The sequence below is a fragment of the Chiloscyllium plagiosum genome, chromosome 6, assembly GCF_004010195.1.
Source record: "Chiloscyllium plagiosum isolate BGI_BamShark_2017 chromosome 6, ASM401019v2, whole genome shotgun sequence".
Taxonomy (NCBI): Eukaryota; Metazoa; Chordata; class Chondrichthyes; order Orectolobiformes; family Hemiscylliidae; genus Chiloscyllium; species Chiloscyllium plagiosum.
This window is the reverse complement of record NC_057715.1, coordinates 95,849,666-95,873,378: the sequence shown is the minus strand read 5'-3', so window position 1 is coordinate 95,873,378 and position 23,713 is coordinate 95,849,666. Positions and strand designations below refer to the sequence as shown.

Here is a 23,713-nt window from a genome sequence, read left to right as displayed (position 1 = left end):
GTGTATGGAATAAGCTGCCAGAGGAAGTGGTGGAAGCTGGTACAATTGCAACATTTAAGAGGCATTTGGATGGGTATATGAATAGGAAGGGTTTGGAGGGATATGGGCTTGGTGCTGGCAGGTGGGACTAGATTGGGTTGGGATATCTGATCGACATGAAAGGGTTGATCCGAAGGGTCTGTTTCCATGCTGTACATCTCTGTGACTCTATGACTTGATTGATGTGCATAAGATCTTGACAAGATGAATATGGAAAGCAAGTTTTCTCTTGTGGGTCAGTCCAGGACCTGGGTGCACACAGTCTTAAAATTCAAAATTACCTTTTCAGCACAGAGATGAGGAATTTCTTTTTCTCTCTTATTTCTTTTGATCATGTTTACCAATGCATTGATGACTGTGTTGAGGAAGTTTCTTGCTTTCATCTGATAGAGAATGCAATGAATGATGCTTTAAAATTCCAACTACTCTGCAGTTTTGTCGTGTCCACTTGGAATTCTTCCCTTTCTGCAGTATTCTATCTGGGAAAGGGTTTATCTATTATAAACTTCCAACTTTCTGGATTATATTTCTTTCTTTTCTGCTTCCTCAAAAGGACCCCATTCCTTTCTCCCAATTTCATTGCCTCCAACAGATCTGGTCCAGAACACACCACCCACAACTGCTAAGATGTCCTCAAGTAAGGAGTCCCTTCCATCACTGTAGACGAGGTCCTCAATCATCATCCAACTGCAACATGATATCAAAGATATCACTTTGGTCTCTCTAACAATCAAAATTCCTCTTCAAATCACCACAAAATATCTGCCCTCTTTTGCTGAATATTTCATGCAAAACCACTGTCCCCTCTTTCAGGATGAGATAGTACTTAGTATGTATGGCCTTTCTAGTAGTATGTTGCATTTTTAGTTCACTCTGTGATCTACTCTACATTGATCAGATGCAGTTACCATTTTAAAAAAAAAATTCTGTTTGAAAGTACAGTCTCACATTGCCAGCCACAATGCTCAGCAGGGAATTAAATGGCTGCAAGGGTGCTGACATCAGCATTTTCACTGACTTATTCATTAGCCTTTGTCCTCTAAATCTAAACTGAACTCCCTATTTTCTTTTCATCAGGAAAGGCCAGTGATGGGATGGATGTGTTGATATTTTTGGAAAGAACCGATTTGTGTTTAGGCTGGGGAACCTCCACTGTAAAACTGTCCAAAGGTGGTCTGCACTTTTGGCTTAAATCTGCCTTTTTCTTTTTGCAGGCTGCTGGAGTTTGTTCTGCTTTGCTTCTTTGTGCTTATACCCCCTCTGCCACTGCCCCTTCTCCCCAGCTATTCACACATACTCACTTCTTCCTACATACTCTTAATTTATTTCTGTCAGTATGTTTCCTATTATCTCATTAAAGGCTGTTGCTGCCATTTATCCATTCTGATTTTCATTTAAATATTTTATAGTCATTCCAGTTCTTCTCCTGCAATGTGTTCATTCCTCTTCTCTTCCTCTTCATTTGCAGCTCTCTGCAATATACTCCAGGGAATATCTAATAAGTAGTGTTTTCTGTTATTGTTGTTGATGTTCACTGACTTGCTAGGTGTTTATACAATTTTCAGTCTTTGCTTCAGAATCCCAGCATCAGCAGTTTTTCTTTTGCTTTTACTTCATTTTCCTTTCTTTCTGGTTTCATATTCACTGATCTAAAATCCAAGCTCGAGATCACAGTCATTACAAACATATTCAGCTCCTTTTATTCCTGATCTATATTAATGACTTGGATGAAGTGTACATAGCTAAATTTGGTGAAAACATGAAAATAGCTAGAAATCAAGTTCCGAGGAACGTTATTAAAACAAGTACAAAAGAGTTTAGGTAGGTTAAGTGATTGGGTAAACATTTCAGTTGATGAAGCAGGTAGGGAAGATTGGACCTGTACGAATAGGTCTGCGCTTGACCTAGAATGGGATCAATATCCTTTTTTAGATTAGATTACTTACAGTATGGAAACAGGCCCTTCGGCCCAACACGTCCACACCGACCCGCCGAAGCGCAACCCACCCATACCCCTACATTTACCCCTTACCTAACACTACGGGCAATTTAGCATGGCTAATTCACCTGACCTGCACATCTTTGTGACTGTGGGAGGAAACCGGAGCACCCGGAGGAAACCCACGCTGACACGGGGAGAACGTGTAAACTCCACACAGTCAGTCGCCTGAGTCGGGAATTGAACCCGGGTCTCTAGCGCTGTGAGGCAGCAGTGTGGGAGGGTTTGCCAGTGTTGAGGAATTGAAACACGTTCAGCAAGAAGAGGGGACAGAGAATGTTAATACATTAGGAAACAAAATATTTTAGTGAAGGAACTATGGCAGAGGGGGTTTAGCATGTTGCATCTCAAGTGAGTAAGGCAAGGCTGGAAATGCTAGGAGTATTACAATTAAGACTCCAAGTATTATTGGTATGGTTTGACAGATGGAACTGCGAGGCAGTTGCCATCACAGAGTCTTGGTTGAGGGAAGGACAGGACTAGCAACTCAAGATTCCAGGGTCTTGAAACTTCAGGCAGTACAGGGAAGGGTGTAAAAGAGCAGATGGTGTCATATTATTAATTCAGGAGGCTGTGACTGCAGCAAGGGGGCATAATATCTTAGAAGGGTCTTCAAATGAGGCTTTGTGGGTAGATATGAAGAATAAAAAGGCAACAGTTATACTGCTGAGAATGTATTATTGATCCCCAAATAGTAAACAGGGCAGATATGTAGACAATTCACTTAACTGTGTAAAAACAATTATTAGGGGATTTCAACTTCTCAAACATTAATTGGGATAGTCATCTTCTAAAAGATTTAGATGGGGTAGATTTCAGGAAATGTGTTCGGGAGACCTTTTTATATCAACATGTAGAAGATAGTACTGTGCTGGACTCAATTCTGTAGAACGAAGCCAGACAGGTCGAGGTGATAGTGGGAGAGCAGTTTAGTGATAGCAACCTCAACACCATACATTTTAAGTTTGTAAAAAATGATCTGCAAAAAGGGTTTTGGATTGGGGCTGTGGATTTTATTAAGATAAGGCATGATCTGGCCAGAGTACAGATAGCGTACAGGCCCTACGGCCTTTAGGGTGAAATGCAGGAATAAGCATAGAGAACCCTGAACATCTAAGAATTATTAAGACTGGATAAGAAGGAAAAGAGAGAGTTTTCGCAAGCACAAAGGGAGCAAAGTGGTGACCCTGGTGGAAGGGGGGGGGAGACTTATGAATGATTAAGCACTGGTATGTAAGATTAGGCAGAAGCCTAAGATATTCCATAAGCATATCAAGAGAAAGAGGATATCCAGAGGAAGAGTAGGGTCCATTAGGGACGAAGGGGACAATCTGCGTGCAGGGCCAAAGGACAGAGGTAGGATGTTAAATGAGTACAGGTTGTTCTGATATAATGTGCGTTTCGCTAAAATGAATTCGCTGTAATGCAATTGGCAAATTGGGGACACTATTTCCAAAGTGCGAACTTTTAATATGTGTATTGGCTATAATGCAATTCCGGCCCCATTAGTTTAAATGGCGTAGCTATTGCGCGATTTTCTTATAACTAGAGACCTCACGAGAATGGAACTGTTGCATTATAGCAGAACTGACTGTCCTTCAAATCTGTCTTTACCATGGAAGATAACTACATTGATATAGAACTCAGGAAGAAGGACTGTGAGGTTTTTGAGCAGTTTGACTTAGCGGGTGAGAAGATATTGGAGGTTTTGGTAGGCTTAAAAGTGGACAAATCCTCGAGTCTGGATGAGTTATATCCCAGGCTGCTGTGTGACACAAGGGAGGAAATTTCTAACCACACAGGTGCCCAAGGTCTGAAGGACATCTAATGTGGTTCCACTTCTCAAGAAGGACGGTAATGACAAACCAGGGAATTACAGACCAGCAAATTTCACATTAATAGTAGGAAAACTACTGGAGAAAATTCTGAAGGAGAGAGTGAATCTCCACTTGGAGAGACAAAGTGTGATCATGAATAGTCAGCATGGCTTTATCAGAGCGATGTCTTGCCTAACAGTTTTGATTGAATTTCGAGTGACCAAGTGTGTAGATGAAGGTAGTGCTGTCCATATAGTTTATATCGATTTCAGCACTCTTTGAAAATGTCCCACATGGGAGACAAGGTAAAAGGACATGGGATCTAGGGTAATTTGACAAGCTGGATTCAAAATTAACATAATGAAATGAGAGAGGGTGGTGGTGAAAGGCTGTTTTGTGACTGGAGGCTAGTGTTCAGTGGCATATCACAGGGATCTACAATGGGTCTCTTATTGATTGTGATTTACATAAATTATATAGAAGTAAATGTGGTGGGAGGGGATGATAAGAAAATTTATGGATGGCATGAAGACTCGCTGAGTGGTTGACAGGAAGGAGGTCTTAGGTTAAAGGAGGATATAGATGGATTGGTCCGATGAGCAGACCAGTAGCAGATGGAATTTAACCCTGATAAGTGTGAGGTGATGCACTTTGGAAGATATAACAAGGCAAGGGAGTACTCAATGAATGGCAGGAAACCAGAAAGCTCAGAGGGTCAAGAGGATCTTGGGGTACTTGTCCACAGATCTCTGAAGGCAGCAGGCCAGGTTAATATAGTAGTTAAGAAGTTATAAGGGCACTTATCTTTATTAGTCATGCCATAATTTATAACAACATGGAGGTTATGTTGGAGCTGTACAAAACTTTGGTGAGACTTCAGCTGAAATATTATGTGCAATTCTGGTCATGTACTGTAGGAAGGATGAGATTGTACTGGCGGGAATGCAGAGGAGATTCACCAGGATATTGTCTGAGATGGAGCAGTTTAGCTCTGAAGAGAGGCCTTCATGGATTTTTTTCCTTTGGAGCAGAGAAGGCGAAGAGGAGACCTAATTGAGATGTATAAGATTATGAGGAGTATGGACAAGGTGGACAGAAATCAACACTTGCCCTGAGAAGGGCCAGTTACAAGGGGGCACAATTTTAAGGTGAAAGGCAGGAGGTTTAGAGGGAATTTAAGGAAAATTTCTTCCTTCCGAGGATGGTGGAATCTGGAATGCACTGCCTCGAAAAGTAGTTAAGGCGAGAAACCTCACAGCCTTTAAGAACCACTTAAAATGTCATAACTGAGATGAGAAGGAATTTCTTCCGCTTGAGGGTGGTGAATCTGTGGAATTCACTGCTGTAGAAAGCTGTGGAGGCCAAGTCCTTGAGTGTATTTAAGACAGAGCTCGATAGATTCTTGATTAATTAGGGGATCAAGGTTACAGGGAGAAGGCAGGAGAATGGGGTTGAAATGTTTCAGTCATAATCAATGACAGAGCAGACTCAATGGTCCAAAGACCTCATTCTGCTCCTATTTCTTACAGTCTTGTAATGTTTAATGATATATGCCAATTGCTGGAAAGTGGGACTGGTGCAGTTTTAGATTAGCTTTTACGGATGGAGACTTGATGGGCCAAAGGCCATCTTTTGTACTCTGTGATTCTATGAATGTAGTCCACTTTGGCAGGAAGAACAGAGAAGTAGAACAACACTTAAATGGGTACAGATTGTTTCTGTACAGAGGGCGCTGGGTGTCCTTGTACATGACTCACTAAATGCCAAATGCAAGTATAACAAAAGGCACAAATATGAGGAAGAAAAATTGAATATTTACTTTTATATTGTGTTCCTTTTGCAATAAAAGTAGGAAAATCTTGCTAAAATTATACAGAGCATTAGTGAGACCATAGCGAGAATACTATTTAGATTTTTGGTCACCATATTTGAGGAGGGACTTACTTGCATTGGAAACAGTTTAGAGCAGGTTCACTGGGCTAATGCCTGTGATGAGGGTTTTGCTTTATGAGGAAAGATTGAGCAGGTTAGACCTATACTTGCTCGAGTTCAAAAGGATGAGGTGATTTTAACAAAGCATGAAATATTCTGATGGGGCTTGACAGACTAAAAGTTGAGAGAATGCTTTCTCCCATGGTGGAATTTAAAACCTGGGGCCACACTTTCAAAGTAAGGAGTTTTCCATTCAAAGTGATGAAGAGGATTCCTTCTATCAGTGGGTCTTAGGTATTTGGAATTATCTTTCCCAAACAGCATTGGAAACTGGATCATTAAATATATGCAAGGTTAAGTTAGACGTGCTTTTGTTTGACGAGTGAAGGTTGAGTGGGACAGGAAGGAAAGTGGAGTTAAGGCCACAATCAGATCAGCAATGATATTGTTAATTGGTGGAGTACGCTCAAGAAGCTCCTAATACTAATGCTGCTTTGGTACAAGATTAAACATCACTCTTACCCTTAATTTTTCAATTCAAATTCAAAAGCAAAACGCTCAGGAAAGACAGGACTTTAAGTTGATATATTGAAATTGTCAACAGCTTGTAAAAGACCTAACCTACTAAATACACCTTTTATGTTCATGATATACACATTTGCTTTCATGCACGTAATGAAACACAACTGTCCACTACTTTTTGTCATTTATATAAATGATTTGGATGTGAGCATAAGAAGGATAGTTAGTAAGTTTGCAGATGACACCAAAATTGGAGGTGCAGTGGACACCAAAGAGGATTACCTCAGATTACAACAGGATCTGGACCAGACGGGCCAATGAGCTGAGTAGTGGCTGATGGAGTTTAATGGAGATAAATGCCAGGTGCTGCATTTTGGGAAAGCAAATCTTAGCAGGACTTATACACATAATGGTAAGGTCCTAGGGACTGTTGCTGAACAAAGAGGCCTTGGAGCGCAGGTTCATAATTCCTTGAAAGTGGAGTCGCAGGTAGATAGGATAGTGAAGGCGGCGTTTGGTCTGCTTTCTTTTATCGGTCAGAGTATTGAGTACAGGAGTTGGGAGGTCATGTTGTGTCTGTACAGGACATCAGTTAGACCACTGTTGGAATACTGCATGCAATTCTGGTCTCCTTCCTACTGGAAAGATGTTGCGAAACTTGAAAGGATTCAGAAAAGATTTACAAGGATGTTGCCAGGGTTGGAGGATTTGAGCTATAGGGAGAGGCTGAACAGGTTGGGGCTATTTTCCCTGGAGCATTGGAGGCTGAGGAGTGACTGTATAGAGTTTTATAAAATCATGAGGGGCATGGATAGGATAAATAGGCAAAGTCTTTTTCCTGGGATTGGGGAGTCCAGAACTAGAGGGCATAGGTTCAGGGTGAGAGGGGAAAGATATAAAAGAGACTTAAGGGGCAACTTCTTCACGCAGAGGGTGGTAGGTGTATGGAATGAGCTGCCAGAGGAAGTGGTGGAGGCTAGCACAATTGCAACATTTAAAGGGCATTTGAATGGGTATATGAATAGGAAGGGTTTGAAGGGATGTGGGCCAGGTGCTGGCAGGTGGGACTAGATCGGGTTGGGATATCTAGTTGGCATGGACGGGTTGGACCGAAGGGTCTGTTTCCATGCTGTACAACTCTATGACTACTGCCAAATGCAAGAGCTATTTACAACAACCACCATTCATTACAACTAAAAGTTAAGCTGATGCAAGCTACAAAACAGCTGTAGAAATGGTGATAAAACAAACCAAGACAATATGGACAGAAGCAGAGATAAATGAAGTGTAAAACATTCAAATACATTATTAATTCATAAACATAGTTTTAGTACTGATGAAAGTAATTTACCAATTCAACTATTTTGTGACTAATTAACTGTTGCCAGCTAAATAATATCGGTGATTATAAATACACTTTTCTGCAACATTCTATTGGTCAATTAATTCATACAGTATAGCTGCAATGCTCAACCTGTTTATTCATGTTCTCAGATAATCAATTTACAAAAGAAACCACCTTTGTGTCATGAAATAGATTTTGCAATGCTTTAAACTAAAAGAGGATTAAATAGAAATGCTTTAAAGAACTTTCAGGAAATGAGTAATAGGTACATGAATGATACATCAAATTCCAAAATATTATTTAGATCGTTTCTCCTTCCTTAAGAGTTTTAAAACTTTTCTTTACCACCAAATGCGACCACCATCAAGCTACCACACAAACTGAAGAATATTAAAAACACAATATCAAAATGTGGTAAAGCTCTTGCAACTTTAAGACAGCAAATGTTTGCACTCTGTCTATTAGAGACAATTTTTTAGATTCTCATTAGTCTATTCACAGCTTGCTACTAACATTGCTCAGTAAAACATTACAATGCAAGCAAGATTGGTGTACAGCCATCTGTTGTTATTTTTTTTTAATAGTAAAGAAATCCTCCATCAACAGACTAAGTTTACGATCCATTACCATCAACCTTCTTACAGATTTCTTCAGCTTTGACTCAGAAGCAATTCCCCTCCTCAGAGGTCCAAAATCACAAGTCATTCTTTTCAATAAGCTTTAACTTGGCATTATCTGAGGCATCACCAAATTATAGAATCAGAAACTGAACTAAATAACATACTTTTCTCAGAAATGCATCCCAGGAGCAAGCTGGACCAACTCAACTGGGACTTAACATTGCTTAATGACTGCTGTGAGACAAATGGTTTGTGCTTAATGGAGCACTGACACCAGTACTAAGGAAAGTGGGAAGTGTACTATTGGGACAATACCAAGCTAATTGCACTGGGGCCAATGTTCTTGTGAGTGGCAAGTAGAGAGGATTTTAAACTAAATAGTGGGAGGCACAAGGGATAAAATTTGATCAGATGCAGTAAATCAAGAGCTGAGATGAAACAAAAGTGCAAGGTACAGAGAATGATAAGCAACCATGACAGGATAGGACAGAATGCATAAATTTAATAGTAAATCAATCAATATGGCTGGAGATTACAAAAAGACTGAAGGGATAATACTAAAGACTCTATCTGGATGATACATGTGGTTGAAACATGCATTCATGTGCTTTAATTGCAAGCACTGTGGTCCATCATTTTACGAAGAACTGCTGCATTGATTTCATTCACTTAGCAACTACTGATTATCCTCTGGGACTATCCAAAGCAACGTTTCCCCTGAAACCAATAAGCCAACTCCAGAAAATTCATAAAAGAGTGCAATTCCATAAGCAAAATAAACTCACATGCTGGATGTTTTGGGAATAAATTATGACAAGCCAAATCTAACCTACCTAGAGTATTCTTGATGGTATCTTCAAGTAAACAATATAAACGTATGCACATCAACATCAACAGAGATCATAAAAATAACATGGCTTATCCCCTTCACTCCTTGTGTTTATGGGATTTGGCAAAGCAACGAGGAAATAGGTGCACTAATTCATCTGTGTTTCTTTTCCAAAGTCCATACATTATCCTGCTTTCAGGTATTCCTTACCTCAGCCTTTCGGATAGTTTCTCTCGTCTCTTCTACTTTTTGTTCCAATTCAATTCGCCCTTGTTCTGAGGTCACAGTTCCATGAGCCTTTAGATCGTCCAATGTCTGTAAATTCAAAAATAAATCAAATGACTAACATAATAGTAATGAATTTGGTTAAATATTCAAATTTGCTTTGTCAAAGATTGGGAGAAAATCAAGTACAGTTCCAACATATGTGCCACTAAAATCATATGACTTACTCATTTAATTTGGGAAAAGGCTTCAGCAGAAGATGCAAGCTTTATTTACGTAACATGACCTTATTATTGAGGTTAATTTAACAGAACTCTGTACAGAGAAGCTAGTAATATAGATTAATCTCTTAAGTGAACCTAAATTTTGATCCTTTTCTCCCACAAGTTATGCCATGCTCAGTCAAGAACACAGTCAAGCCCATTTTATTCGAATACAATAGATTATAAACATTTTTCACTTACCCTTTGACTATGAATGATTGTTTTATGCTCTCGTGCAACACGTGTTGCCCATTTACGAGCCTCCTTGTTAAGGCTGTGTTCCTCAGTGGTCCCAGATTCATACTCCAATTGCCGACTCTGTAATGTTTAGTACTACTTATTAATGGCGAAGAAAAAAATGCATTTGTCAGTTCTCTGTAGAAATTTGTTTTCATTCAATAAGCCTTTTAAAAAGCACTAGCTAACAGTCTGCTATTTTAATCTGTACCTTGCTTATCAAGGAACATTAGAATTTCATTTGCTAATATGAGAATTTGCAGATGAGCAGGAATGATTTCTAGAATTGTGGTGGTGACATGCATTCACAAGTACTGGATTAGGAAATGGGAAAACAATTGAAATTTGGTGTAATTTCATACTCGAATACATGGACAATCTGTGCACACCTGTGTAAAAGTTTATACTTGTATCAATGTTCAGAAACTTCTAAAATGCAGAAATGAATAACTTGAAATACAAAATGAGCTTGATAAGTTAAATGCAAAATCTTTTGCATTTTACTTGTGTTTATGGTTCTTGTGAAATGTACACAATATGGTATTTTACTTTCACATAAATCACCAACTATCACATGTATTGTAGAGGAAAGCATGAACACTGGGGGATGAGTAAAGTGGAAGGATGGAACATTTTATAATTGCAATCTCCATCCTCCATAGGTTAGGCAGTTTTTATATCAATTATAGACCTTGTAAAATGCTTTTTCATGTGTGCTGCAAACTTTGAATCTTGTTAGAAATTATCGGATAATATAAAACAAGAATGTAAACAAAGCCATTGCCACGCTTCTGTTTACTTTCCTGAATCTCAATCTTTAGCACACCAATTAAAACATATGGGAAAATAGCAAGACTGACTGTAACACCAGCAGTATGCGAAGTGACAGGCTCTGACACCCTTGATCTTCAACAATCAGGTTCAGAGTTGAGAGCAGATGACAAGCAGATTTTTTAGCAAGATTCATTCTTGATTCTACTTTGGTTCTTTGGGCTTTTAAATATTCTGGTTGTGTTGTCAAAGACTAACATCCAAGTTCCCAGTAGTATTCTGGCTACTTGTACATGGACTTACACTATATACATTTAAGAACAAGATTTTAGAATCTAATGTTATTCAATGACAGTCTTGCATCCAATGGGTATCTGCCAGTTCCAAAATACTGCACATTTACATTCTATTATGCCTACAAAGTCAATTGAAAAGAAACCTGCACATCTTCAAATCAGTTACTTGCTTAGAGTTCATGATTACCTTTATTCAAAGCAGATAACTGACTTGAGGATGGTACTAATTCTTTTAATTTACTATGAGAATCATCTTGTACTTTCAAAAGAAAAGTCAATTAATTTGGTATGTTTTCTTATTCACTCATGGAACATGGGCATAGCTGGCTGGCTAGCATTTATTGTCTGTTCCTAGTTGCCCTGAAGACAGGATGGTGGAGAGCTGCCCTCTTGTATTGATGTAGTTCATCCACCATGTTGTTAGATAAGGAGTTCCAGGATTTTGATCCAACAACACTAATATATTTCCAAGTCTGGATGATGAGTGGTTTGGAGGGGAACTTGCTCCCATGTATCTGCTGCCCATATCCTTCAGGGTGACAATGCCAGTGCTTTGAAAGGTGTTGTCTAAGGATTATTAGTCAAGTTCTGCAGTGTAATATGTAGATAGTGCACACTGTTGCTACTGAGTGTTGAAGGAATGGATGTTTGTGTGCGTGGTGCCAATCAAGTGCACTGCTTTGTCCGGATGGTTTTAAATTTCTTGAGTGTTTGTTGGAGCTGCTCCATGTACACAAGTGGGGAGTATTCCATCACACTCCTGAATTGGGTCTCAGATTGTGGATACGATTTGGAGACTCAAGGAGGCCGATTACTCGCTGCTATGCTTCTAGTGTCTGACTAGCTCTTGTGTGCACTGTATTTATATGGCTAGTCTAGTTTAGTTTCTGGTCAATGGTGATCCTCAGGATGGTGATAGTGGGATATTTGGTGTGGTAGCACATTCAATGTCAAGGGATAATGGCTAGAATCTCTCTTGTTGAAGGTGGCCTTTGCCTGGCATTTACATGATACAATATTACTTTTCCTATGTCAGCCCAAATGTGGACACTGTCCAGGTCTTGCAGCATATAGACATGGGTTGTTTTAGTGTCTGGGAAGTTCTGAATTGTTGAAACTTGTATAATCATCAGGAAATTTCCACACCTCTGATCTTCAGTTGGAGCGATGAAGCAGATGAAGATAGTTGGGCCTAGGAAACTACCGTGAAAAACTCCTACAGAGATGTCCTGAAGTTAAGATGGCTGATACCCAACAACCATAAGAGTTTTCCTTTGTGCTAGATATGACTTCAACCAGTGGAGAGATTCCCCTGATTCCCACTGACTCCAGATTTGCTGTGGTTCTTTGATGCCAGACTCAAACACAGCAGTGACATTTGGAACAGTCATTCTCTGGAATTCAGCTCATTGTTCACATTTGAACCAAGGTTGTAATAAAGTCAGAAGTTGAGCGGCTCTGCCAGAACCCAAACCAAGTGTTAGTGAGAAGGGTGACGTTAAGCAAATCACTTTACTGATGATCGAGAGTAGGCTGACGGAGTGACAACTGGCCAGGTCAGATCTGTCCTGCCTTTGCGCACAGGACATACTTGTGCAATTTTCCACATTGTCAGGTAAATGTACCTTTAGTAGAACAGGTTGGCTTGGAGTGTAGGAAGTTTCTGGAAAACCGGCCTTCAGTGCTATTGTTGGTATGTTTTGAGGGCCTATAGTACTTGCAGTATCCAGTGCCTCAAGCTGTTTCTTGATATTTCATGCAGCAAGTCAAATTGGCCAAAGACTGGCATCGATGATGCTGGAGACCTCCAGTGGAGGCAGAGATAGGTTAACCATTTGACACTTCTGGATCAATATTGTTTGAAATATAATTACGTTATACCCACTTGTTAGCCTCCTGCTGCAAATTGCTGGATTTATAGTTTCGACATGCATCTTTGGCATTTACACGGTGCTTAAAAGTGATTAAACGATTTATCTTCAGCATGTAATTGATGACACCAGTTTCCAAGAAAGGGTGGCATCTGAATGAAAAGTTGTCCTCCAAAAAGACAATGGAAGAGAAGCTGGCAGATTAAAGCTACTAATTATCGAAGTCAAATGGAAAAATGTGCAAGAACTGGAGATAACTAGCTCATTTTGTTTGATGCCATTATCTATAAATGGAAATTTCAGACAGACTGATGTTTAATGTATGCAACCATGTAGCAAAAATCAAATTGGCAAACACTGATGCACACTGCATGGAAAATTTAACAATTATAAATGATGTGATAACTAGATATTTAGAAAAAGAATAGTGACATTAAGTGGAGTCAATATGAATTTATGAAAAGGAAATCATGTTTGACAAAACACACCATATTATTGGAGTTATTTTTTGAAGATGTTACTTCTAGCATAAACAAACAACAACCAGTGAGCGTGGAATATTTCAGTTTCCAGGTTTCTAATTGGGTGCATGAATTGAATGGCAGGGTTGGAACCATGTTCTATGTTACTAGTCTAGTGATACTACAAGTACACCAAAGCCGCCTCTTAAAAAATACTAGAGCAGCAGAATATGCTGTTCACCACTTTCATTCCACACTTATTCTCCATGCATCAAATGGTCTGACAAAAATTTAACAGGATGCTTCAAGTGAATTAGGCTCCAATGCTGCTATTTCATGGGAAATGAATAGGTTAGATGAGGAATCAAAAAATATAAAAACAAGCTTCTTAATTTTGAGTTGACAGGAGGACATCAAAAATGAAGTAATCCATCAAACTCACCAGGTTGGCCAAGAAGCATTATAACTAAGTTAATAATGATCTTGTGCTTAATCCTTTAACTGTACACTTACAGTCTTTATAAATGGAAAATCATTAGGCAATTTGAGTTAGCCAATCAAGAAACATTTAAATGATGTCTTCCTATAACTGGGTGTACATTAGGAAAAAAAAATTTGACCAGTTGTTAAAAAATGTCTAGTTCAATTTAGCATCCTGCTAGATTACATGTGCATGCAAATAACAAGGTGAAAAAGAACCATGTTGTATGTCACAAGATTGTGATAGAATAACATTCCAGTACTAATAAAGGCTGCACTTCTTGATATCCAGAGGGTGGCTGGTCAACACAGGACTGAGGGTTTTGTATTTAAATGCATGCAGTATATGAAACAAGGTAAATGAACTTGTAGATTGAAATTGGCAAGTATGATGTTGTGATTATCACAGAGACCTGGATGCAAGGGGGTCAAGGCTAGAAACCAAATACCTGAGGATTTATGCCCAATCAAAAAAGCAGGCAGGCAGAGGGCGCCAGGGTTGCCTAGTCAGTAAGAAATTAAATTAAATCAACAACAATAAGTAATATAAAGACAGAAGGTGTAGAATCTGGGCGAGTAGAGTTGAGGAACTGTCAAGAAAAAAAATGGGTGTTGCGTAGCAGCCGAGCAGTAGTCAGGATACAAGAAGAAAATAAATCAGAGATCGAAAAGACATGTAAGAAAGGCACTTTTACAATAATCATAGGGGACTTCAAGATGCAGGTGTACTGGGAAAATTAGGTGGTACCAGATCAAGATGATGCATAGAATGTCAACAAGATGGTGTTTTGGAGCACCTTATGGTAGACTCACTACAGAACAGACAATTCTGGATGCAATGATATGTAATGAAGTATACTTGATCACGGGGCACAAGGTGAAGAAATCCCTTGGGGGACAGTGATCATAATATTGCAGAATAAACCCTACAGTTGGAGGGAGAGAAGCTGGAATCACAGGCAGTGTTGAGGAAGCAGGGAGGGATCGCAGAAGGACTTGGACAGGCTAGGAGAGTGGGCAAAGTGGCCAATGGAATATAATGTGGGAAAATGTGATGTCATACACTTTTGCAGGAAGAATACAGTAGTAGGCTATTTATAAGTGGGGAAAGACCTTGGAAATCTGAAGCACTAAGGTGCTTGGAGTCCTAGATCAGATTTCTCTTAAGGTTAATATGCAGGTCCAGTTGGCAGTACGGATGGCAAATACGATGTTGGCATTCACTTCAAGAGGGCTAGAATATAAAAGTAGAGATATATAATGAGGCTGTATAAGACTCTGATTAGAATGCATTTGGAATACAGTGTGTGTTTTGGGCCCTGTATCTAAGGAAGGATGTGCTGACATTAGGTAGGGTCCATAGCAGGTTTACAAAAATGACCCTGGGATGAAGGGCTGGTCATATGTCGAGCAGTTGAGGACTTTGGGTCTGCACCTGATAAGAGTTTAGAAGGATGATGGGGGATCTCATTTAAACTAACAGAATACTGAGAGGCCTGGATAGAGTGCATTAGGCAAAGATGCTTCCACAAGTAGGAGAGATCCGGACTGAAGGTACAGCTTCAGACTAATGGGAGGATCCTTTACCACTGAGATGAGGAGGAATTTGTTCAGCCAGTGAGTGAGACTCATTGCCACAGAGGGTTGTGGAGGCCAAGTTGTTGAGTGCATGTAAGGTATAAATAGTTCTTGATTGGCAAAGGTGCCAAAGATTATGGGGAAAAAGCTGGAGAATGGAGTTCAGAAACAAATCAACCATGATTGAATGCCAAAGCAGATTTAGATTAGATTAGATTAGATTACTTACAGTGTGGAAACAGGCCCTTCGGCCCAACAAGTCCACACCGACCTGCCGAAGCGCAACCCACCCATACCCCTACCTTTACACCTTTAACCTAACACTACGGGCAATTTAGCATGGCCAATTCACCTGACCCGCACATCTTTGGACTGTGGGAGGAAACCGGAGCACCCGGAGGAAACCCACGCAGACACGGGGAGAATGTGCAAACTCCACACAGTCAGTCGCATGAGTCGGGAATTGAACCCGGGTCTACAGGCGCTGTGAGGCAGCAGTGCTAACCACTGGGCCACCGTGCCGCCCACATTTGATGAGCCAAATGCCCTAATTCTGTTCCTATATCTAATGGTCTTATGCGCACAAACAGAAAACATATCTCAAATATATTTTAACAAGGAATGAGGAACGACTGACGACAATAATATACTCTTTCATTAAAAGTTGTATTAGGTAAGAAAAATAAAGCATTAAACAAAGTAGAACTTGTTTAATTTTTAGAAACTGGCTCAATATTTTGCACATTAGGAAAAAGTCAACAGTGAGCATGTGCAGTAAACAATCATGGGAAACATGATGTTGGTAAATACAAGGATAAATAAATTATAGCTAATTTTCAAAATTTAACATCCAACAATCTTGTGACATACTTAGATCCCAGACAATGCCAACTTTATTCAAGCAATTTATCAATTCAAGGATTCAAGACAGAAATGCTTTTCATTTGAATTTAAGAGGAGAAAGTGAGGACTGCAGATGCTGGAGATCAGAGCTGAAAATCTGTTGCTGGAAAAGCGTAGCAAGTCAGGCAGCATCCAAGGAACAGGAGAATCGACGTTTCGGGCATAAGCCCTTCTTCAGGAATGAGGAAAGTGTGTCCAGCAGGCTAAGATAAAAGGTAGGGAGGAGGGACTTGGGGAGGGGCGTTGGAAATGCGATAGGTGGAAGGAGGTCAAGGTGAGGGTGATAGGTCGGAGTGGTGGGGGCGGAGAGGTCAGGAAGAAGATTGCAGGTTAGGAAGGCGGTGCTGAGTTCAAGGGATTTGACTGAGACAAGGTGGGGGGAGGGGAAATGAGGAAACTGGAGAAATCAGAGTTCATTCCTTGTGGTTGGAGGGTTCCTAGGCAGAAGATGAGGCACTCTTCCTCCAACCGTCGTGTTGCTATGGTCTGGCGATGGAGGAGTCCAAGGACCTGCATGTCCTTGGTGGAGTGGGAGGGGGAGTTGAAGTGTTGAGCCACGGGGTGGTTGGGTTGGTTGGTCTGGGTGTCCCAGAGGTGTTCTCTGAAACGTTCCGCAAGTAGGCCACATCGGGTGCAGCGGATGCAATAAATGATGTGTGGGGAGGTGGTGAATTTGTGGCGGATATGAGAGTATCCCTTGGAGCCTTGGAGGGAAGTAAGGGGGGAGGTGTGGGCGCAAGTTTTACATTTCTTGCGGTTGCAGGGACCGAGACAAGGTGGGGGGAGTTAAATTTGAATTTAAGAGCCCTGATTTCATGCTGTAGAAGCAAAAGGATTTTAAGTGAGCCAAAAATCATAACATCAATTTATAAAGTCACCATGTATGCAATAGTGATTCGGTAATACAAAAAGAGCTGTTACTCATGCCTATTCAAAGATGCACCTTTTTTAAAAAAGCACATGCACACCAAACCACCACCAAAAAACACTAAGTACACAAAGATGCGTGTACCTCCGTTAAAGTCATTCGCAAAGTGCTGACTGGTGAGAGATCTATGTCCACAAGCTGCACTGTATTAAAACTCTGAGCAACAAAAACATTAATTTTCAAAATGAACATGTTAGCTTGGACATACAATGGTTAGAGAAAAAAGATGATCTACAAGTAGCTTATGGATTACTTAAATAGCATTTAACACTTATCAGCACACATGCACATCATACACAGAACAACATAATCACTAGTCAACAAAGGAAAAATAAGCTTTCAAAGCAAGAGGTCAGGAAAGTATCTACAATAAAAAAACATTTTAGCAACCGCAACAATAAAATTGAGTTTGCGTTAAAACAGCCATATACAAAGAGAACATACTTTCATACATTTCCAAGGATGAAAAGGGACTTAGCTAACTTTGGTTTAAATAATATTCTTAAGTTTTGCAAACCTGACGCACAAATATGGTATAGCCATAGCAAACAAACCCAAGCATCTGACAAAGAAATATACTTGCGTGTTAATAAATTTACCAAAAATACTTGATTGTTGAAGTATTTTCTAGCAATAGATTTAAAATTGATATGGAAAGAAGATTGCTAAGTTAAAAAAGAATTCTGAATTAGTGGTGCTGGAAGAGCACAGCAGTTCAGGCAGCATCTAAGGAGCAGTAAAATCAACGTTTCGGGCAAAAACCATCATCTCCCGACCATACAGAACCTCATCACCTGAGGAGATCTCCCACCCACAGCTTCCAACCTCATAGTCCGGGAACCCCGCACTGCCCGGTTCTACCTCCTTCCCAAGATCCACAAGCCTCACCACCCTGGCCGACCCATTGTCTCAGCATGCTCCTATCCCACTGAACTCATTTCTACCTACCTCAACACTGTCCTATCCCCCCTAGTCCAGGAATTCCCCACACACGTTTGAGACACCACCCACGCCCTCCACCTCCTCCAAGACTTCCGATTCCCCGGCCGCCAACGCCTCATCTTCACCATGGATATACAATCCCTCTACACCTCCATCCGCCATGACCAGGGCCTCCAAGCCCTCCGTTTTTTCCTCTCCCGACGTCCCCAACAGTACCCTTCCACTGACACTCTCATTCATTTGGCCGAACTGGTCCTCACCCTTAACAATTTCTCCTTCGAATCCTCCCACTGCCTCCAGACCAAAGGGGTAGCCATGGGCACACGTATGGGCCCCAGCTATGCCTGTCTCTTTGTTGGCTATGTAGAACAGTCGATCTTCTGTAATCACACCGGCACCACTCCCCACCTCTTCCTCCACTACATTGATGACTGCATTGGCGCCACCTCGTGCTCTCGCGAGGAGGTTGAGCAATTCATCAACTTCACCAACACAATCCACCCTGACCTTAAATTTACCTGGACCATCTCTGACACATCCCTCCCCTTCCTGGACCTCTCCATCTCCATTAATGATTACTGACTTTACACTGACATTTTTTACAAACCCACCGACTCCCACAGCTACCTGGATTAGACCTCTTCCTACCCTACCTCTTGCAAAAATGCCATCCCGTATTCCCAATTCCTCCGCCTCCGCCGTATCTGCTCCCAGGAGGACCGGTTCCACCACAGAACACATCAGATGGCCTCCCTCTTTAGAGACCGCAATTTCCCTTCCCACGTGGTTAAAAATGCTCTCCAACGCATCTCGTCCACATCCCGCACCTCCGCCCTCAGACCCCACCCCTCCAACCGTAACAAGGACAGAACGCCCCTGGTGCTCACCTTCCACCCTACCAACCTTCGCATAAACCAAATCATCTGCCGACATTTCCGCCACCTCCAAAAAGAACCCATCACCAGGGATATATTTCCCTTCCCAGCCCTTTCCGCATTCCGCAAAAACCGTTCCCTCCGTGACGACCTGGTCAGGTCCACGTCCCCCTACAACCCACCCTCCCATCCTGGCACCTTCCCCTGCCACCGCAGGAATTGCAAAACCTGCGCCCACACCTCCTCCCTCACCTCCATCCAAGGCCCTAAAGGAGCCTTCCACATCCATCAAAGTTTTACCTGCACATCTACCAATATCATTTATTGTATCCGTTGCTCCCGATGCGGTCTCCTAGCCTGTCCAAGAACTTCTGCGGTCTCCCCACTTCTGAACACTGTCTGTCCTCCACCTACCTTTGTGTTATCTGCAAACTTAACAACGTCCTCAGTTGTATAACATGAATTGTTGTGGCTAACACTGATCTCTGTGGACTTCCACTAGTCATCATGTGCCATCCCAAAAAAGGCACCTTTATCCCCAGTCTCTGCCTTTTGCCAGGTAGCCAATCCTCTAACCATGTCAATACCGTGACCCTAACACAATGGATGCTTATCTTATTTAGTAGCCTCCCACATGGCACCTCAAAGGCCTTTTGGAAATCCAATAGATTGCATTAACTGGCTCTATTTCGTTGAACTGGCTCTTAATTTCCTTTCGGAATTCTAACAGATTTCAAACGTGACCTCCCCTTGACAAAACCAGGCTGATTCAGCCCTATTTTACCACACACTTCCAAATACTCCACGCAATCTCATCCTTAATAATGGACTTGAAAATCTTACTAATGACCGAGGTCAGGCTAATCGGCCTTTAATTTCCTGTCTTCTGCCTCCCTCCCTTCTTAAACAGGAGTGTTAAGTAGCAATATTTTGAAAAGTGCATATAAGCAGGGAGACCATGTCGTTAATATACACAAATCATTAAAAGATGGCATGGCAAGTTGAACAAGTGGCTATAAATCATGGTATGCTGGGTTAGTAAGTCAAAGAATAGAACATAAAAGTGAAAAGATTATGTTTGAACTTAGAATATTCATGGTTAGGCCCAAGCGTGAACAACTGTGTGCATCACATCAGAGAAAAGACAATGCCACTTAGAAAGGGTTCAAAGGAGGTGGTGTTTATCAGATCTGAGGAATTTCAGGAAATGAGGGGTTAGGAAAGTGAACCCTGTTCATTTTGGGTCACGAAGAACAACAGCTGTCAAGGTGTTGAGTGAGATCTTAATGGAGCTGATACAGAAAACACTATGCCCTCTAGTAAGTGAGTCAATAATCAGAGCTCGGATTTAAAAATCATTGACAATCTAGAGGGGTGACCTGGTTTTAGTTGTAAGGATCTGAATCAATCCCTCTAAATTGGAGGCAGAAACTGGTTTATTAAGTAGCTAATCATGCAGATACATGAAGAGGAGGAGCCAAAGCATTTTTGACTGTTCTTTCAAAGGCCAAAGGAAAAATGGGAAATAAACTTAATATTTTGAGGTCAATATAACTAATCTTCCAAAGAATTTTAGTGAAATATGCTGTTTCTCTCCAGAGATGCTGCCAGACCGAGTGAGTTTTGCTAGAATTTTCTTTATTTCATCTCTCCAGCATCTGCAATATTTTGCTTTTACAACTTAATGTTATCTGGTAAAATGGCTCTTTTTTTTTAAATGAAGAAATTGACAAGCAGCTATCTCCAAGTCTCCCGAATGTTAAATGCCCATTGCATCAATTTAATTTTACTAGCTTCAAAAATGAAGTTTTGTAATTTGTGTTACCAGAGAGTTCACTTCAAAGGGCAGGATTTTCTTTGCCAGTTTCTGGGCTCTGCTACCAGCCTGAAATGCATGTCAGAAGCCAGCACAGTATAGATAATAGACTTTCTCCAGGGTGGAAGATTAATGGACAGAGGGAGATCATGCAATTAAGGATAATGGACAGGTTTTTAAGTTAAGGCCGACATGAAGCCTTCAATTTGAAATGAACAACCGGCTTCAATGAAAGACAAGCAAAGAACAGGGCACTCCAAAATGAAAAAACTGAAGAATTGTGGATGCTGGAAATCAGAAACAAAAACAGAACTTGCTGGAAAGATTCATCAGTTTAGCAGCATTGTGGAGAAAAAAAACCTCTACTTTCTCTCTACAGCTGCTGCCAGACCTGCTGAGTTTTTCTAGCCATTTCTTTTTTTGTTTCTCACTTCAAAATAAATATGACCTATCTCCATTCAGCCCTTTAATATGCATATTAAGAAATTATTTTTGCAGTCGTGCCACCATTGTGGGGAGGGTATCCCTTTACAGGGTGGCCTATGGTAGTTCAAGTACCATGCAGGATGAGCTTGACTGAAGAATTAGTCCTTCTGTTCTGTCGCCTACTAACTCTGGTAGAGAGGACCAGAAGATCAACAAGAATATTCCAGCTGGTCTCCTTTAATTGCCCTTAATAGGCCTATAAAGAGACATGTTGGATATGTGTCGCAGGTGACAAGTGTTTAGTCTTACTCTGGACATGATATAATAATTAACTTATCAATAATTTAAAGTTTGAAGCTAGCATTAGTTTCATCTTCAAAGCATCAGAAGTTCCACGACTGAAATTGTCCTAGATAGCTTTTCCAGAAATAAATTTGCCCCTCTGTTTGAAAATAAGACAGAAATAGTAATTTTCATCACTGTGAAATGGGGAGGAAGAAGGGCATGCTGCAGTATATATTCTTGCCATTATAAATATATAATTGTCAAACATAATAGTCACATACCATATCATTATCGCTCGGCTGGAACTGGAATGGCTGGGGTTTTAGGAATACTGGATTTTCTTGCAGAAAAAGCTGTAGATTGTAATCTTGCAATCCCTAAAAATAAAGTCACAACAAAATCCAAAGAATTCAGCTATCAATATTATGCTATCTTTTAAAGAACATACAAGCACCATTTTCTCTATTGCAATACTCGTCTAATTACATTAGATTATTTCATACGTCTATATTAGAACCACTTGTCACCAAAGATATATTACACGAATGTATGGCATATAATTTATTGCTGTCAAACTTGCATTTGTAGTTCTTTCTCCCTGGTAGTATATTTCGTTTTTAGCTCTACTTTCCCTTAAAGATTCAACCCAACTCATCAACCAAAATTGGCAACAAGTTATATTTGTACAGCACCTGAACTATCCCAATGCATTTCACAATAGTATTATAAAATCAAATATGATGAAATGTTAGGTCAGATGACCAAAAGCTTGGTCAAAGTAGTACACTTTAAGGATTGTCTTAATAGAGGAATTTTGGAGGGCTCGTATACAGAAGTAAAGGGAGGGAATTCCAGAACTTGGGGTCTTGACAGTTGAAACCCCAGTCATCAATAGTTGACAAATTCAGGGTACTGAAGAGGTCAAAATTAGATGAGGACAGATATTTTAGTGTGTTGTGGGGTTAGGTGAGATGAATGAGAGAAATTCTGGGGCCCAATCTCAGTCAAACAACAAATGGTAAGAACTGAATAGGACTTGTCAAGAATGGATTGAGGTGAGAGCAGTCCCATCCAGCTGGACAAGAGTGGAGAGAAATTAGAGGAGGATGCTGTGGTTAATTCTACCAAATGCTGCAGAACAGGTTGAAAAAAATGAGTAATGATAATTTGGCTTTGTCATTGTCACATGGGATGTTACACACAACTTTGAGAGCTGTTTCAGTACTTCAGCAGAGGCAGAAACCTGATTTATGAGATTCAAATAGTGAATTCGCAGAAATAACTTGGAGGATGACAATATATTCAAGGACTCTGGGAGGAAAGTGGGATATAGGACTGCAGTTTGTAGGAAATTGGGGTCAAGAAGTGGAGCGATGATGGCAAACTTAAAGAATTGGGACAACACATGAAGATAGCAAACAGTTAACCATGTTGTTTAACAGTTGGATCAGCAGAGGAAAGTTGGTAGTCAGCAGTCTAATGGGAATAGCAGAGTGTGCAGGAAAAAGGCCTCAAGGACCGAGGGCTGGAAAGAGCAGATTCAGAGTTAAGAGAGAGTTCAGGGTTAGGGCAGTGGGGAACATTAGTTGAGGTTTGTCCCAGCTGGAAAGAAGGGACAAGACAGAGCCTGCTGATTGAATTATTTCAATTTTAGTGACATTGTAGCTCATGAAATCCACACACATTGTCAGAGCTGAAGGATGAGCAGAGAAGAGGGGTTTACGAATATGTCTTACTATAGAAAAAAGAAAGAAGGGGTTATCTTTGCATTCTAGGCGGTTTCTGGAACTGCCAGCCGCTGTAGCAGACAATAAGACTGCATAGTGCTCTAATTGGTCCAGCCAGGTCTGGCAGTAGATGGCTATGCTGGTTGTTTGCCATACCCATTTGGATTTAGTAAAGTACGAGGTATGTTTTATGAAATAAAACATTAAAATACTTATTTCACAAACTTGATCAAGTACAATTTAGATTAATTGCTTTCAGATCATTGTTGGTCATCAGGCAAGGCCAAATTGAAGTAGTTTAGATTCCAAAGATTGGATTTTCTTATCCTGATACCAGCAGTAGTGAAGCTCAATGTTGGCGTTACAAGCAGTCTCCAGACTATAAACATTGAAATCCAAATCAAGATAAGTATAGGAGGGCAGGGAGGAGGAAGGTGAGGCCTCATGAGGTCTTGGAGAGACCAGGGTGAAAATGTAGCATCCAGAGGGCAGACCTTTTGGAGCCAGTGGTGTGAGGCAACTTTGT

General features: G+C 40.7%; 1 protein-coding gene across 5 annotated transcripts in view; it reads right to left on the bottom strand.

The window, feature by feature from the left end:
- Positions 1 to 23,713, bottom strand: part of LOC122550843 (F-BAR and double SH3 domains protein 2-like) — a 229,516-nt gene that overhangs the window by 60,461 nt on the left and 145,342 nt on the right. For 3 of the 5 annotated variants that reach the window (XM_043692169.1, XM_043692170.1, XM_043692171.1), the window contains exons 10-13: positions 21,742 to 21,837; positions 17,201 to 17,272; positions 9,793 to 9,909; positions 9,314 to 9,418 (exon numbers count right to left, since the gene is read on the bottom strand). In XM_043692169.1, the coding sequence (XP_043548104.1) occupies positions 9,314 to 9,418; positions 9,793 to 9,909; positions 17,201 to 17,272; positions 21,742 to 21,837 (390 nt within the window). The remainder of the gene's footprint in view (positions 1 to 9,313; positions 9,419 to 9,792; positions 9,910 to 17,200; positions 17,273 to 21,741; positions 21,838 to 23,713) is intronic. The other 2 variants (XM_043692172.1, XM_043692173.1) reach the window with 1 other exon arrangement.